Here is a 15791-nt window from a genome sequence, read left to right as displayed (position 1 = left end):
TAAAAAGTGCTTAATGTGGTTTGTATGATTAATCTGGAAAGAGTAAATGAAAGGATCAAGAGGCTGAACGTGACATTTAATTAACTTAATTATGTACATGCTGATGCACTTGTGCAGAAATGTTACCCTGTTTAAATACAAGTGAAAATGAGCTACATGGGACACTAAAAGGATGTGGATGTACACACATTTATCTTCTCCTCTGGGTTTGTTGTTTGTTTTTTTTTCTTTAATTTCTTCTGAAAAAAGTAAGTAGGATGCATTTGAAGGAGGGCGGCAAACTGTACAGTAAATACAGGACTCTGAGAAAGCATTAATTAGGTAATGCTTGAAGCACATGGCCTGTTCTGTCCACCGGTTCAGGGAAAAAAAGTTACATTTGAACTAGAAAAAGTAGGAACCAAGCTAGTTAAACGAAGTACTAAAAAATTTTATCTATGAGAAAATAAACTTAGCAGGATCATTTAGTCTTGAATGAAGACTATTCCACTTTTAATGATTAAACAAACAGAGATAAATTTAAGTCATCTTCCTTTGAAACTGAATGAACCTGGACATAGCAAGAAATAATGCCCTGTGTGGAAGTGCTGCATTTCTCTAAGGCGTCGCATACCCCTCACAGTGTCGGCAGGTACAGAACTACAGCATACTATTCGGGACCACCCAAGAAAATCCCTGGCCTAATTCCACTTTCAGTTGAACAGATTTCTTAAAATGTCTTTCTCCAGTAATAAGAACCTCTTTTTCCTCGTCACTGTCAGTTAGCAGGCTCTTTACTAGTCTTTTGGTACTTAATGCTTTAAAATGGCAGCTTTACCCAAATAAAGTAACAGAATAGGACTGTATTTTTCCAGTTACCTTGAACAAATAAAAGTGTTTTTGCAAACTTGTTGTTCAGTTATTATTTGCACAGTTGTAATTTTTTTTTTTTTTTTTTTTTTACTGTATAAGCCAAATCAAAATGCAGACTGTAGCCCTTAAAGATGTATCTATGGTTTTGTACAAGGCCCAGAGAACTTAAATGACTACTTTTTTGAGACTGCATCTTCAAAGCCTGTGAGGGCAGCAAAAGGCAGCTACTGTTCTGCCATGCATCTCTGTCAGACAAAATTCTGCAAATATGAATTTTACTTCATGCTGCTGGTTCAGAATCTCAACGTCTGAATATAGAGCAATTCATTTATAGACCTCTAAAATGAAGTGCAAACTTCCCTCTTGCCCCCTTTCTGTTCTTCAAAAAAATAGCTGCAAAAATTTCTGCTCACTAGGGTCTACCAGCATTTCATACTTACTTTGTTCTCTGAGTTTTTTGCTTGCATGGCTGCCGAATAAAGAACAAAGCAGTTGTTGCTACAGAATACAATGTCCTTCATTTTATCAGAGCTTTCTTGGGAATCCTGGGAATCAAACACAGAAGATTATCAGAAGTGTATTTTAATACCATTCTTCACATAGTAAGTGTAATGAAACGAGTCTTCCAATCTGGCTAGAAACTCTTTATTTGTAGAACATTTGTGAAATAATGAGCAATACTGTGATATAAATACTTGATTATTTGACATCTAACGTTACCACCACCTACAACCTTGTTCTTCAGCATTTCTTGCCTTTAACAGAAGTTTAACAACCAAAATAAAGCATTCTATACCATGCACCCATCTGCTCCATACAGGCACACTTGCAAAGTAAAATCCTTTTTCTTTTATCTTTCGATGGCAAAGAACGTCTCATTTCAGCCTAATCAAAGACAGATCATACTGTTTTATCTACTGATCCATCTGCAAAACATTACTGGGAATTCAGTGCTTTTCTGACTACACAAACCCATTGCTTTTGTATATAAATTTTGACTATATACCTTTGTTGCATAATTGTCTCAAGCTCATTGAAAGAGCAACGGTACTTTTTGAATGAATGACAGTTCCCAATGTAAATACAAGAGGCTGAGACTGAAATCTGATTCCTGCTCAAAAATAGTACAAGTATTCTTGCTCTTATAATACTTCCTGCCTTACAAATAAGCTCTTTTTCAATTAGGGTCCCTCAAGTGGTCATGGAAGGAGGCTAGTAGCAGAATTTAGGAAGCTGCCATATATGGGACCAATTTTATGAAGTTTACTGAAATTCATTTTATACCAGTAACAACTTTGACATTTCTTGTTTCTACTACAAATGTGCTTGAAATGTCCCCTCCTGAATGAGGACACACATAGAAGGGAGACTACACAGAAAGCTGGAAGTGGTATCAGTCAGCATGACAAGCAGTAGTCTTTGTTGCCTTCATTTGCTCATTCACTGTTACATGCAAAAAACTACACTTCCACTGCAGTACCTGTTTAAGGAAAGGCAGGTCTTTGAAGGACTTCCGCACACCACTACCAAGGACCACAACTTTGCAATGAGAGCACCATCGAGGTCTCAACGCTGAGCCTTCTGCAATATTCTGACTGTGATCCTTATAGCCAGCTACACCTAGAAAACAGGGAAGTCTGTTAGAAGGTGTATCAGATTAAACCAAATTTATGAGAAGTCACAGTATTCTTCAGTGGTCTAGCGAAGTAGCATCCTCCTGCATAGGGCATGGAAGGCAAGCTTTAAACTACGTCCTGATGGGGAAATTGTTTAAACTAGACCAAAACCAACTGTGCGAACAAGGCAAAAATACATTCTTGTATAAGAAATGAATAACTAAACCAACATAGGAATACATGCTTAAACAACCATGGCAAGTTTTCCAGCACAGGAACAAACTTTCTGAATGATGGATTTAAAATCAGATTGGACAAAAAACCCTAATAACGTTGGGAACTACTGGAAGAAATACCTCACTGACAGTGACGTAGATAACATAATGGAAATCAGAGATGGACCAGACCTATTGAGTTATGGTTAACATCAGGAGCAGGTCCACACGTACTGATCACATAAGAAGAGAAAAGTATTATTTAGAACAAGAATCAATTATTTAATTACAGAGCATGAATTTATGAGGCTGAAATGCATTAATACTGACTCACTTAAAATTTTCGTACTGAAAACTTAGAAGGATTAATGCCCACTCACCATTGCTGTTTGCAGGAAATGGCACAGTAGGTTGCTTCAGTCCGTAAGACCCTACGATCCTGGCAGGTCCCATGGATACTGCCTGAGGACCCTGAAGTAGTAAGTGTTGCCTGTACTCCATAGATGGGTTCACTCTGTGACTGTTGGCAGTTGCCATGGAGGATGGTATGTCTGGAGCGTTACTAACCTCGTAACTGTTGGGAATTCTGACGTGGAGCAGGTTGGAGAATGCCGCTACGACGCTACTGATGTTCTAAAAACAGTAATAAAAACATAGCTCTGTTTTCATCAGACAGGCAGTTAAGATAGCAGTAATATAAATTATTAGAAGATTGCAACAGCTGCTTTATTGTACTATGCTATAACCCCTTCAGATTCACTACATATATATATATTAACAAAATATATTAACTGCTGTTGTACTTTATATATGTAATACAAACTTATTTATTTTACCTCAGCAGCTGTGGGATGTAAAGTAATTGCTACAGATATAAGGCCAGATTTAGGACCATTCTGGGATGGTCCAAGCTGAGAGGCAAACAAGCCAGAACCAGGTAACGCTCCTGAACCCGGTTCTGATTTTATGTAATTCCTTTTGGCTTCTGAACCTGAAAATAAAATGAAATAGACCAGGTTAATCCTACACACATGTGAACACACACACAAAAAAAGCCTAGTTCTAACTTTTTGCTATGCTGCAGTCTCACCTTTTCCAGTACTGCTAGGTAGGATGGGAATGATGGGAGATGGTACAGGTTCTGGGCTCTCCTCCTTTACAACTGACAAGTCTGGATACCTACTAATTTCCATTCCCACCACACTTTCAGGAGAGGAAGAAGGAACAAAGCTGTCAGGAGTGTCCCTGTCCTCACAGTGATCTTGAACCCTGGAACAAAACCCAGAAAAGCTGTTTTGGAAACAGTCTAAAAAAAACCTTTGGTAAGTCAAAATTATAAATCATGACAGGCAGCTACAATGAACTTGCTTCTTGCTACTAGTCATGGAACTCAATTACGTGGTAGGCCATTACTTCTGGGTATCTCATACTCCATTGCACACAGTGGTTTCTTGGGGAAGATGAGTAAAAAAAAAAACAGAGGCACTAACAAAGCCCAGGCTCTACCACAGAACTGTCTGCTCCCCATGGCTCCAACTACCTGTGTAAAAAATTAGTATTTAATATTTAAACTTTCTGGTTTAAGTGTATTCACCAGTCCATCCCTCCTCGTCCATGCACAGGCTTCAGTGCTTCAAAGACACCCAATTTTTGGTAAGTGTCGTGGTTTAACCCCAGCCAGCAACTAAGCACCACACAGCCGCTCACTCACTCCCCCCACCCACCCAGTGGGATGGGGGAGAAAATCGGGAAGAGAAGTAAAACTTGTGGGTTGAGATAAGAACAGTTTAATAGAACAGAAAAGAAGAAACTAACAATGATAATGATAACACTAATAAAATGATAACAGCAATAATGAAAGGATTGGAATGTACAAATGATGCGCAGTGCAATTGCTCACCACCCGACCGGCACCCAGCTAGTCCCCGAGCGGCGATTCCCCGCCCCCACTTCCCAGTTCCTATACTGGATGTGATGTCCCATGGTATGGAATACCCTGTTGGCCAGTTTGGGTCAGGTGCCCTGGCTGTGTCCTGTGCCAACTTCTTGTGCCCCTCCAGCTTTCTCGCTGGCTGGGCATGAGAAGCTGAAAAATCCTTGACATTAGTCTAAACACTACTAGCAACAACTGAAAACATCAGCATTATCAACATTCTTCTCATACTGAACTCAAAACATAGCACCATACCAGCTACTAGGAAGACAGTTAACTCTATCCCAGCTGAAACCAGGACAGTATGGCAAGTGAAAGGGAGGCAAAAGGGAAGATCTTTGTAGGGAGACTCATGTTCTAGCAAGCATTTCTCATATGGTAACACAAACTGAGTAGAGCTGGGGAGTTTTCAGGCTGACTCTTGCAGCGTGCTGCTGTCTAGTAAAGCAGTCATGTACTGTCATTGTGCAACAGTACCATGCTGCTCCAGGAAAAACATCAATTTGTGTAGTTTTCTTCCACTTTTAAGAGAGCAAGGTAATGAATTCTTAACAAATTAACAGAATCTAAAGTCTAGCAGTGGCAGAAGTCACCTATTTCACTATGCTGCTCTCTACACGTGGAATGCTAAGAGTTAACCAGGACATACTATCCCATTACGTTCTCCGCACTGTGTGGCTGTGCACAATGGATTTCGTTTCTTCACACCTTCACAGTCTCATCTCCTACTAAAAGATCACAGAATCTGCTCCAAATACATTTTTGAAGATGTCAAGGAAAAACCTACCTTAACTCCTCCTGATTGTTGTGAGGTGGTGTTGGAAGTGAAGCAGGAACATCCACAGTTTTAGGGCCCTGAGCCATTGCTCTTGCTAATAAATCATCTTGTGGTCTGAAAGGCAACTGGAACTGCTTTGGTCCCAGAGCTTTGGTAACTAAAACCAGAAATGCACAGCACAATGAGACATCTGTACAGCTCTTCCATTGATAACATTCTATGTATCGGGGTATTGGTGGCTCCCTGATACAACCAAGGCTTTACAGCAGATGGTAACACCACTCTCATCCACTTGTAGTTCAAAAATTTTTGACTGTTCATGATTAATCTCTATTTTTTAAAAAAACTGCAAATTTTGAGCAAAAAGTGCTCAAAAGGCTTTTGAGTATGCCTTCTGCCAATATGAGAGGATTTTTGTTTTACTTAAAAAAATAAAATCAACAACTTTGTAACAACAAAGGAAAAGGGGTTGGAAAAAAGCGTTGTAATCACTGAACAGTCCTTATGAAGAGACAGCATAAAGTTTTATTTAATGGAAAGCAATTTTAATTGACCAAATTACAAGCAGCAGAAAACACATGCCGACTACAAAGCCTGCTGAGGATATACTTTGTGTAGACTGCTTTTGAGCTCACTCAACTACCTGGTTAGTCACTTGTACTGGACATAAAAAAAAATTATTTTAAGGTTTTCTTTTTCATTTCTTAAGAGTGCTTCTAGCTCTCAACATGCTTTCAAAAGCGCATAGAGAAAAAGCCATCATCTGACGTTATACTGGTGTAAAATAAAGCTGGATAATAATGATTACAACCTTAAAGAGTCTAGGCATACTGTTGCTACAGTCGTCTTTTATAAAAACTGAAAATCATCCCAGTTATCTATTTTGTAATTTGCTACAAACTTAACTCATTTATGATGGAAACAATACATGTTAGTCTTACCATCATGACCTCCTAACATACCAGCCTTGCCAGCAAGTTCCTCAGTGGTTGCGAAGCCATTTACCAACTTCTGGCATGCCACTGGAGGTGGTGTGGGAGGAAGAGAGGCTGGGGGTGTCGGAGGATTGCTCAGATTGTTCTGCTGCATGAGATTAAAGAACTGTAAATCAGCCACGGAACACAGGGTGAAAACTTCCCTTGTTCTAGTACTAGATAATGTAACCCACTCACATATTTTTACACCCGGAGGTAGCACTGATAAGCAGCAATAGTTAATTCTCAAGTACGTGACCAAATACATACAAGTATCTACTATAAAAGACACAATGCTTTGCTTTTTTTGTATCAATGGTATCAGAGAAATAGTTTACATGAGGAGTATACATTACTGAAACAAGGTATAGCTAAATTATTTACAGAAAAGCACAAAGGACATTTTTAGAAATGGTTTAGGAGCCCCTATAAGTTCCTACTGTTTAAACAAAGGTCTGAACTTAAGATTGAGAGAGTTATTCCACAGTGACTCTCCATCACCATAAACAAGACAGCTTACCCGATTCTCACTAAAAGGGAAGCTACCTCACATTTAGCACAGGATGAGCTTTCACTGAACCAGTTACCGTGGAGAAGCAGACACTCTTCAAGTTCACACTCCAGGCTACTTCTCGCTAGTTTACTTAACTGCCCATATTTTAAACGAAAATTAAATGAGAACTTCAGTATCTGTTCTTGTTGCAGTCATGCCTACGAAGCTAATACTTATTATTCACTTTTGACCACAGCAACTATTTCTGCTAGATCACATTCTCAGCTTAGATGCCACGTAAGGCTGGAGTAAACACCACTGTTCTTTAATAAGTTACTGAAGTTTTTATATCAGGGTAGCCAAGCAGCAAATTTGATTCTGTCTGCTTGCTATCTTGCTGCTCTCCCAATATTGCCACTCTGATCTCAGAGACTGAGTTTTAAATTCTGTGGGTTATTAGCTTGTCAACAAACAGTCTATTTTGTTCAGAGTCCTCACGTTCTTAGTCAGGGCTTAGTGGACAAATGAGAAAAGTCTACTTCCCATTTAATTCACATTAAGAAATGCTTTAATGCTTTCAATGACTTTGCAAAGTACTGAGAATTCAGCCTTTTCTGCTCCATAAAACTGTAATTACAATTTTCACTATTTAGCATCCATTTGTAAAAGGAATACCTGTAGTTTTTAATTAGTTTACAACACAGTTTCCAGAACTGACTTCCCCTTTCAGCCAGTAAAACAATGGTCACTGTTTTACTACTGCACTGTCCATCTAGTCTAGCAACAGAAAATTATTTTCTTCTGCTTGCATAAAAGGCAGGCACTCTAACCAACTACTAGTAATAAAGTTGTGAACTTCTTTTCCCACAGAGAGCACACAATGGAAATACAAATTAAAACCATACCTTGTAAATGAGCTGGGAGTAGTAATCTGAAGCCCCATCAAGAGTAGCACTACCAAAACTTCCTACAAGTCGATTTCCACCATTTAGCTGGCCACTGCCATAGGGAAGAAAGTGTGCAAAGCTCACTCCAATTATTGGTTCCATCAAAGGCAGCAGAGAAAGCTGCTATATTAAAAGAAAAAAAAGTTAGAAATTAATTTAACTATAAAATAGAAGCATTGCAAATCTCCAAGTATCAGTACAGTGGTTTCCAATTTTAAAAAATAATCAGAATTTACCCTCTATCAGAAAACTGTATCAAACACAGGCCTCTTTTTGTTAAGGAAGGTAGTCCCCTGTCCATCAGAACCGCAGCTCCGGCTCCCTGCCAATTCAGCCACAGAGGCTGCCAGAGCTGACAGGAACTCCACAGCTTTGAGACTACCAAATGCCTGCCATGTCAGCAGATCTTCCAAATTGAAATAAAACCAAAACTTTACATTTCCTGGTTTTGTGGAAGTTTTCATTTTCTCCACCCTGTACTCAAAATTCAACTTAATGATAAACTTCATTTTCATCATCAGAAGTCCACTCTTTCAAGCATCCTCTTGATGCATTACCCAGCATCTGTATACCTACCTGTTTTAACTGGATGAATGTATCAGCGTTAGGGTAAATAGCTTGCTTTTCTTCTTCCTCTTTTTTTCTTTTCTTGGACCGAGGAGCTGCCTTCTCTCCTGTCCTCTGAGTTCGCTTATTTCTCTGTTTCTTGGTTTCAGGTCCTACATCTGTTCTCTGAAGCTGGCTGTTACTACACCCAAGTGCACCTTGCATCTGGTTTCCTGCAGTTTGCTGGTAGAAAAAAAAATAAAGTGAAGCAGAATTTTTGACATTTTAATACAGCTCATTCAAATTTACTGCACGATAGTCTAAAAGAACACACACAGTATAATAAATCTCATTGATAACAAACTGTATTTTATGGTTTACTTTGCTGTCTCACTGGCAACTGTAACTGCTGTACTATCCCTGCACACAGAATTATGACTTACCGTTAACACCACTGACATCTGAAAACTTCATTAAAAACTCACAGACCAGAAACATTTCCTTCTGAATACCCCCTAAAATAAAGTTACACGTGCATGCAACCTTAGAGATCTTCACGAGGGCATAATGAAAGGCAGACTTGGTTACAGAAAAAAGGCTTGTAAATTAATATAATACAAATGTATTTTGAGGTTAGAAACAAAAACAGTACTGTGAAACACTTCTGGATTATACCATTTGCTTACATACTTTCAGTACGAATTTGCAAAGCCATTCTTCACATGAAAGGATAGTTGTGTAAAAGCAATCAGAATGGGACTTGGTAACACAACGGATAGTGGCAAGCCAAAAGAAAGTCCCATTTCTTTCTATCAATTATTATTTTAAACAGCTCTAGATGACCCCTACCACCAGTACTCTCACCACCATTCCTGTCACGTTTTAACTGTGGGTCTTTAACACTTACCTAAGTTACCTGCTGCTCACAATTACCTTTATTTTTATCAGTCTTTATTCATTTTGAAAGTGTTTAAATTTTGTTTCAAGGATGCATTTAGAGTTTAGGCAGTCATAAAACAAAACTAAGTAGAGATTAAAGATTACAATAAAATGACCAACAAATATAAGCGTAGTGTATTCTACCTCCACAGAGAGCAATTTTCTTTAGTTCTGTTTTTAAGAACTTTATAAATTATTAAATCATATAATGCCATTAATATAAAGAATTAATGCTCCCTTCCATTAAAGTAGAATTAATTAGAGAGATATTCTGTAACACAGAAATCCAGCAATTCTAGGAGATTTAACAATTTCACAGTTTTGATAAAAATCCTACAGCATAGTCTCTACTAAAATTAGAGACAGTATATGCTTTTCAGAGGCAAAAAATGAGAATGGACTTGGTACATTCACAGAAGACTCCAAATGGTGCAGATGAAGGGGTGTGAAGCCCAGCCCTATGCCTCTGCAAAGGCACACAGGTCATCCTATACACGAGTAACATGGAGTCACAGAAGAAAGCAGCATACAGACATACCATACACTGTAAATACTAGTAGGTAATTAAGAGTCATACTGTAAAATCTTGCCTTAATGTTGGTAAACATTAGGAAGTGGCATTTTTTGAGATGATTATCTACAGAAGAACTAGTTTTTGCGTTTTAATAATTTCTGAATACACTGATCTACAAAGTCATATTAAAATTTGTTTTTGTAACACGGATAATTTACTCATGGAGAAAAGGCAGTAAGGGAGGTAAAAAATTCCTTAAAGCTTTTATTCCACCCTTGTGCAGGTAGGTTATCTCCCCACCTTTTCACAAATGCCCGCAGTAAAGGCACAAACTAGCCTTTGACTGTTGATGACCACTGTATAATGAAACCAGTAACAGGCTCACCATTCCTTCAGCTGGATTCTGCTTCTCTGTTAACTTCTTATCCCCAGAAGCCTCCTCTTCTGTTCGGATGCTGTTCTCCGATTTCTGATTTAGATGAGATGAGGACTTCTTATTTTTAAGCAGGTGTTTCAGCAATTCGTTCCCTGACTCCCCTTTCGCTGCTGGAACACTAGCTGGTTGTGCTGGACTCTGAGCTGAAGAGGCAGGCTGTGATGTGACCTTATCTTCTTCCACCTTAATATTGCTTGGATTTTCTGGTTTAGGCTCAGCTTGACCTGAGCATTGATCAGTTTCTGCCCTTTCTAGTTTAACTTCTTGAATGCTGGTAGGCGTATCTGTTTTAGCCTTTTCAGCCTCTGTATTTACACTTGGCTGTTTCTGTGGCAGATTGCTGTTGGGGAGCTTACATTCCAGCTCTGGAGAGGTCTGGCTCTCTCCTGCATTTGATGTTGATGGGCCCGTTAACTCCACTGACTCTTGCTCATCCTGATGACGTGAAAGTTCATTGGGGGTGTTAACTGTGGGGGTGGAGGTAGAATCAGAAATAGTTGGAGTTGATGGTGCAGTTATATCTGAATGTGGAGTTGACGGAGCTTTTATTGACTCAGCATCATCGTCCTTTTTCTTTTTTCGTGTCCTTTTCTTTTTTCCTTTCTCTTCTGGGATTATGTCAGAATACAGCTGTATGAGAGACTGGCTCGATCCAGGGAAGTTTGCTGCCTGGGGCACACTAGTGTCAGAACCACATGGGGCACCACTGCTGAGTACTGTAGATGAAGGTACAGCAGAAGCAAATGGAGGCCTGACTTGGTTCTGCGTAAAGGTAGTCCCAGGGAGATTCCCATGAGTTTGTTTTACATTATGGAAATTAGGGGCTCCACCTGGAACAGCAGATGCATCAGGTCCAAAAGCTGTAGGTCCCACTGGCCTTCGCTCACTGCTTTGCATAAAATTTGTGGCAGGAGGCGAGGTCACAGAACCTTGTTGCAGAATTTGCCCCATTTGTTGCTGCTGATGCTGTGGAGACTGCTGAAGAGGTCGTGGAGTTTGTATGAAATCACAAGGTAGATCAGAATTAAAGAAAGGTATCTGAGATAAGGATGTTTTGTTATTTAATTCAGACCCTATCATACCGTGCTGTTCTAGTTCCATTCTCTGCTGTAAAGCCCTCTGTCGATCTACCTCCTGCATAAGCTGAATGCGTTGCCGTTCCTGTTGCTCTCGTAAACGCTCCTTTCTTTCCCGCTCTTGAAAACTTTCACTAAAAGGGTTATTGTCCTCAAACTCCACCCTTGGTGGCGGCCCTGACTGTGCAGTTGCATTTGGACCAGGCACAGGAGCTGGTGTAGCAGGAGTAATTGGCAACGGTGTCATTGGAGGCTGCATCCTTGCTGGATTCATGGAAATATGACTTGCAGGGGCATTTGCAGATTGCCATCCAGATAAATTTGGCATTCTGGTTGGGTTGGATTGCCCGGGGATTACCACTGTATGTGGCTGATGCTGGAGCTGTTGTGCCACCATGGGGAAGTTTTGCTGATTCATTGCTGGTGGTGTTCCTCCTGGAACCATTGGTGGTTGAGCCTGGACGCCTGGCATAATAGCATGGGGTGCCATTCCACACTGCTGCTGCTGCTGCTGCTGCTGCTTGATTCGATATTCCTCAATTAGTTCTGCATGCTCTTTCTGCTGCTTTCGAATCTAAAAATTAAAAAAGTCATTATTCATCTCTGACATGTATTGACTATGTGAGTAGTATAAAACATGTAACTCACCATAATAATTTCAATAGACAACGAACCTCAGGCAAAAATAGCACTTCTGCACAATCTTATTTTGTCTCCCCTTTTAAGGCTAAATAGCCATTATTTCATTAGAAATACTATCCATCCCAAAACAGTAGAAAAAATAACAGTGCCTCAAAGTCCTAATTACATACCAAGACTGCACTGTGCTAGAAAATATACAAACCTTAACCAGAAGTGATCCTTGTCCTACAGATCTTAGCATCCATGTGCAGGATAACAATAGTTGTGAACACACAGGAAAAAGGAAACAATGAGATGTACGATCTTCACACATCAGCAAAAATTTTTAAGAGATTTAATTGAAACGGAAAAGTTTGCAGGAAAACAGCAAGGAAGATTCCCATTTATTCACAGACAGATCCTCAAACATCACACAGCAGACGAAAATGGTAATCGCTGCTTGAAAATTTTAAATTTTAGGATGAAAATAAACTCAACTTGGACACTAAAAGTTAAGCCTAGTAGTTTATTTTTAAGGCAAGCAGGAGAAGCCAATGGAAGGGTATGACAGTGTCAACCAGACAAGAAAGAGCATTTCAGAAACACAACAGATACCTAACTACACTGCTCTCTCGAAAAAATAAAATGACTTGTAATCCACCAGTTAATAATACGTACATTATTGGAAATCTCTCTCTCACTTCTATACATTAGATTATGACTTCCACAACTTCCATTTGCTGTTTGTACTGATAGAAAAGGTCTGTAACATAATTAAAAATGTTTGATAGCACTCTCCTTTATCTGGGGCAAGGGACAAGCCAGAAAGCTCAGCATAACAGAGATATGACAGGACACACTCCAGAATGCAGGACAGATGCACCCAAAAGGCTATTTACACAGTAATCTCAGGTCCAATATGATTTATGAGCTCTGGCTTGGCACTGACACCGCCAGCTAAGCAGTGCCACTGCATAAAGCCACCAACTGCATTGCACAGTCCAGCGCTCCAGGACTTCTCCGTGGGTATACAGCACTAAACCTGTGTTGGCTCTGTATGCCCATACAATGAGGCATCCAAACCACTACGCCCTCCCAGGATCTGCAGTGGCAGATCAGCCATGTGACTGTACTTGGAATTAGTTGAGATCTCAAAGGACCAGTACTGACTACACCCAGCTGGACCTCAGCCGACCTGCGCAGATCGACCTGGTGATTTTAACAGCGTAGGGGAGAACAAGGCAGAGCTTATTAGCACAGGCACAGTGCCACACCAAAGCAGTTAAACTGCCCTGGCCACAGAGACAATATGGTAGTGTCTGCGTGGCTCTGTGCCTGAGCTAATAACCCTGTCAGACATAAGCTCGTGTTGCACAAAGTCAGATCCAGTTTCTCTGTGCCTGTCTCCAGGACCAGCAATTCACAGGGATTTGAGATCTCTTTTCTCTATATATACATATACAGACTTTGCCCTTTTCAAAAACTGACAGAAGCTTGATTACAGAAAAATTACTTGATCTGATTTGAAAGAGTGGTAAATTGCTTCAAATAGAAGGTCCTTAAAAATATACTTTAATAAAACCTTATTTAAGCTCCTACTAGGTATGTAACGAAATGTTGTTTAGATGTGGATGACTGGTATAAATCAGTGGTTGAAGAAGACTGGAGGGCATTTACTGGCGGTATATGAAACTTAAGTTTAAAAATGAAAAATAAAAGAACCTACTAATTGTGGTGCACTAAATGAATCTGCCAGTAATGTCATGATTAGCAGCCGTTACTTCAACATAACTCCACTGTAAGACTAGACTGACGTATGTATTGTAAAGATCGGTTAATTTTTTTTTTTTTGCATTTATTCTACTTGTGATTCATTGTGGAAGGGAAAAAAAGAAAAAGGAAGAAATTATGTAGACATAATTTATTTGTTCCATCCTTCTTCCACATAGTGAAAAAACAAGTCAACTAATATTCCATCCAGCGCATACTGTGTCTTGAAGCAACACAGGAGCAAGAACTCAAGGGTCAGGTATCACTCAGGCCTTCTTTCCAAGCAGCCTGCTGCCAATTTTTTCCCTCATATTAATAAAGGATAATTCTAAAGTATTTTTATGTTCAGCAGGTCTAGCTGATCCTGACAATCATGCCAGATGATTTATAAACACTGCCTTGAGGAACACAGCATTCAATATCATTGGCAAAGGCATAGATTTATCAAAGCTACCACAGGTTTAACTTTAATCTCATTTACTACAATCACAGTTACAAGATGTAGCAAGTGAAATTCCAAATGAATATAGAGAAAGAAAACCAAAACCCAGTAAAAGTGGTTACACATTGGAACAGGGGCCCAGAGAGGCTGGGAAATCTCCACCCTTTGAGACTTACAAAACTTGACTGATAAGGCACTGAGCAACCCGATTTAACCGTGAAGCTAGTTCTACTTTGAGCAGTAGACTAGATGATCTCCAGATATCCCTTTGACCTGTATTATTCCATGATGCAATAACAGATAACACTCACTGATGATCAGCGTCTAGGAACTAAATAGATCATAAAACTAGACTAACACTAAAGATAATAATGAAAAGAGATTTTCAAACAGTAACGTTTAACTGGCATATAACCAAGAGGTTTTGATTACGTAAGGACACCTGAAAAAGACTGAGTTACGAGCTTCATTCAAGACTGAAACAAAGCCCTACATGCTAAGACTTTCCTCTGAATCCTTCATTTATGCTTTTCATGGTGCCAGGAACTCCGCTGCAAGTCATTTTGCCAAGCAATTTCCCCTCTTCCCAAAGTACTAAACCAGCTTTTTGTCATAACGTTTGCCATAGCATATTCTTCTACACCACCACTGTCACCAGCAATCCAGAGTAATGCTGTTACACAGACAAAATAAGATAGGGAGCGGCTCCCTTTAAATAAGCTCCACTGTATTTAAGCATTTTAACTCGCCTTTAGAAGATTTAAAGGAAGGAGTCATACCAGTATGACAGCTTAGTATTAAGGCGATCAGTTTGGGTTCCAGATGATTACCTGTTCTAGCTGTTTTTGGACCATACTTTGCTGCTCAGTAACATGTTTAAGCTGTTCTGCATCTTCTTCTGGGAACTCACGGCCAGCTTTCTTGGCTGTACGCTGTTTTGCTGAGAGTGCCTTTTTTGATTTTCTGTGCGCTCCAATTTGCTCCTCAAGGTACTTCTGCTGCATTTGAAGAAGTTGTTGTGTTTCTTGCAGCCATTCCTCATATTGCTTTCTTTGTGAATCATCTAGAGAAAAGGGAAATTAAGTATGATATGATCTCATCCTGGGGGTGAGCTCCCATCCTACTTTTTAGAGATTAAGTTTAACTATCAGATTCCTGCCTTGTTTTAAGAAACCATTGGTCAAGTTCAGCCAAATTTGACAGAGGACTTGTTATCTCAAGAGATACTAAGCTCTTGGAGTGATTTGAGTAAAGGAGACAGAGATCCAAATTACTGCATTTATTGAGAGAAAGCAGTTTTAACATAGTCCCTGAATTTCAAAAGACACCAGCCTGCTGTCTAACCAGTAAATGTGCACTTGCTAGCCAGTGAGCAAGCATAGCTTGCAGCTACAGAACCTGGTGGTACCCTGCTCTGCCACAGAAGAGGGGACATGGACGACCTCTGGAAGTACTCAGGGAGAGAGAAAGAGGTTAGGGAGTAAGGACACAAACTTACAGGAAACACGGCCTCATTAATTTGGGTGTTTGCAGAAGAGTTTTGTACATACAAGATCTATTTTTAGTACTACTTCTAAGAAAAAAATTAAAGTGATAAACATCCATCAAATATTCATGAAATGAAAGATATTGTCGTTGT

At 39.6% G+C, this 15791-nt stretch overlaps 1 protein-coding gene across 13 annotated transcripts in view; it reads right to left on the bottom strand.

The window, feature by feature from the left end:
• KMT2C (lysine methyltransferase 2C) overlaps positions 1–15791 on the bottom strand; it is a 201238-nt gene that overhangs the window by 8170 nt on the left and 177277 nt on the right. For 10 of the 13 annotated variants that reach the window (XM_030008068.2, XM_041122094.1, XM_041122098.1 and 7 more), the window contains 11 exons: positions 14983–15215; positions 10193–11893; positions 8385–8597; positions 7767–7931; positions 6336–6477; positions 5404–5551; positions 3774–3952; positions 3520–3674; positions 3064–3316; positions 2333–2472; positions 1293–1397 (listed from right to left, as the gene is read on the bottom strand). In XM_030008068.2, coding sequence (XP_029863928.1) covers positions 1293–1397; positions 2333–2472; positions 3064–3316; positions 3520–3674; positions 3774–3952; positions 5404–5551; positions 6336–6477; positions 7767–7931; positions 8385–8597; positions 10193–11893; positions 14983–15215 — 3434 coding nt within the window. The remainder of the gene's footprint in view (positions 1–1292; positions 1398–2332; positions 2473–3063; positions 3317–3519; positions 3675–3773; positions 3953–5403; positions 5552–6335; positions 6478–7766; positions 7932–8384; positions 8598–10192; positions 11894–14982; positions 15216–15791) is intronic. The other 3 variants (XM_041122099.1, XM_041122096.1, XM_041122097.1) reach the window with 3 other exon arrangements.

This window comes from Aquila chrysaetos, chromosome 3, assembly GCF_900496995.4.
Source record: "Aquila chrysaetos chrysaetos chromosome 3, bAquChr1.4, whole genome shotgun sequence".
In the NCBI taxonomy this organism is placed as follows: Eukaryota; Metazoa; Chordata; class Aves; order Accipitriformes; family Accipitridae; genus Aquila; species Aquila chrysaetos.
Note: the sequence above shows the minus strand (reverse complement) of the source record. Positions and strands in the feature narration are given on the sequence as shown.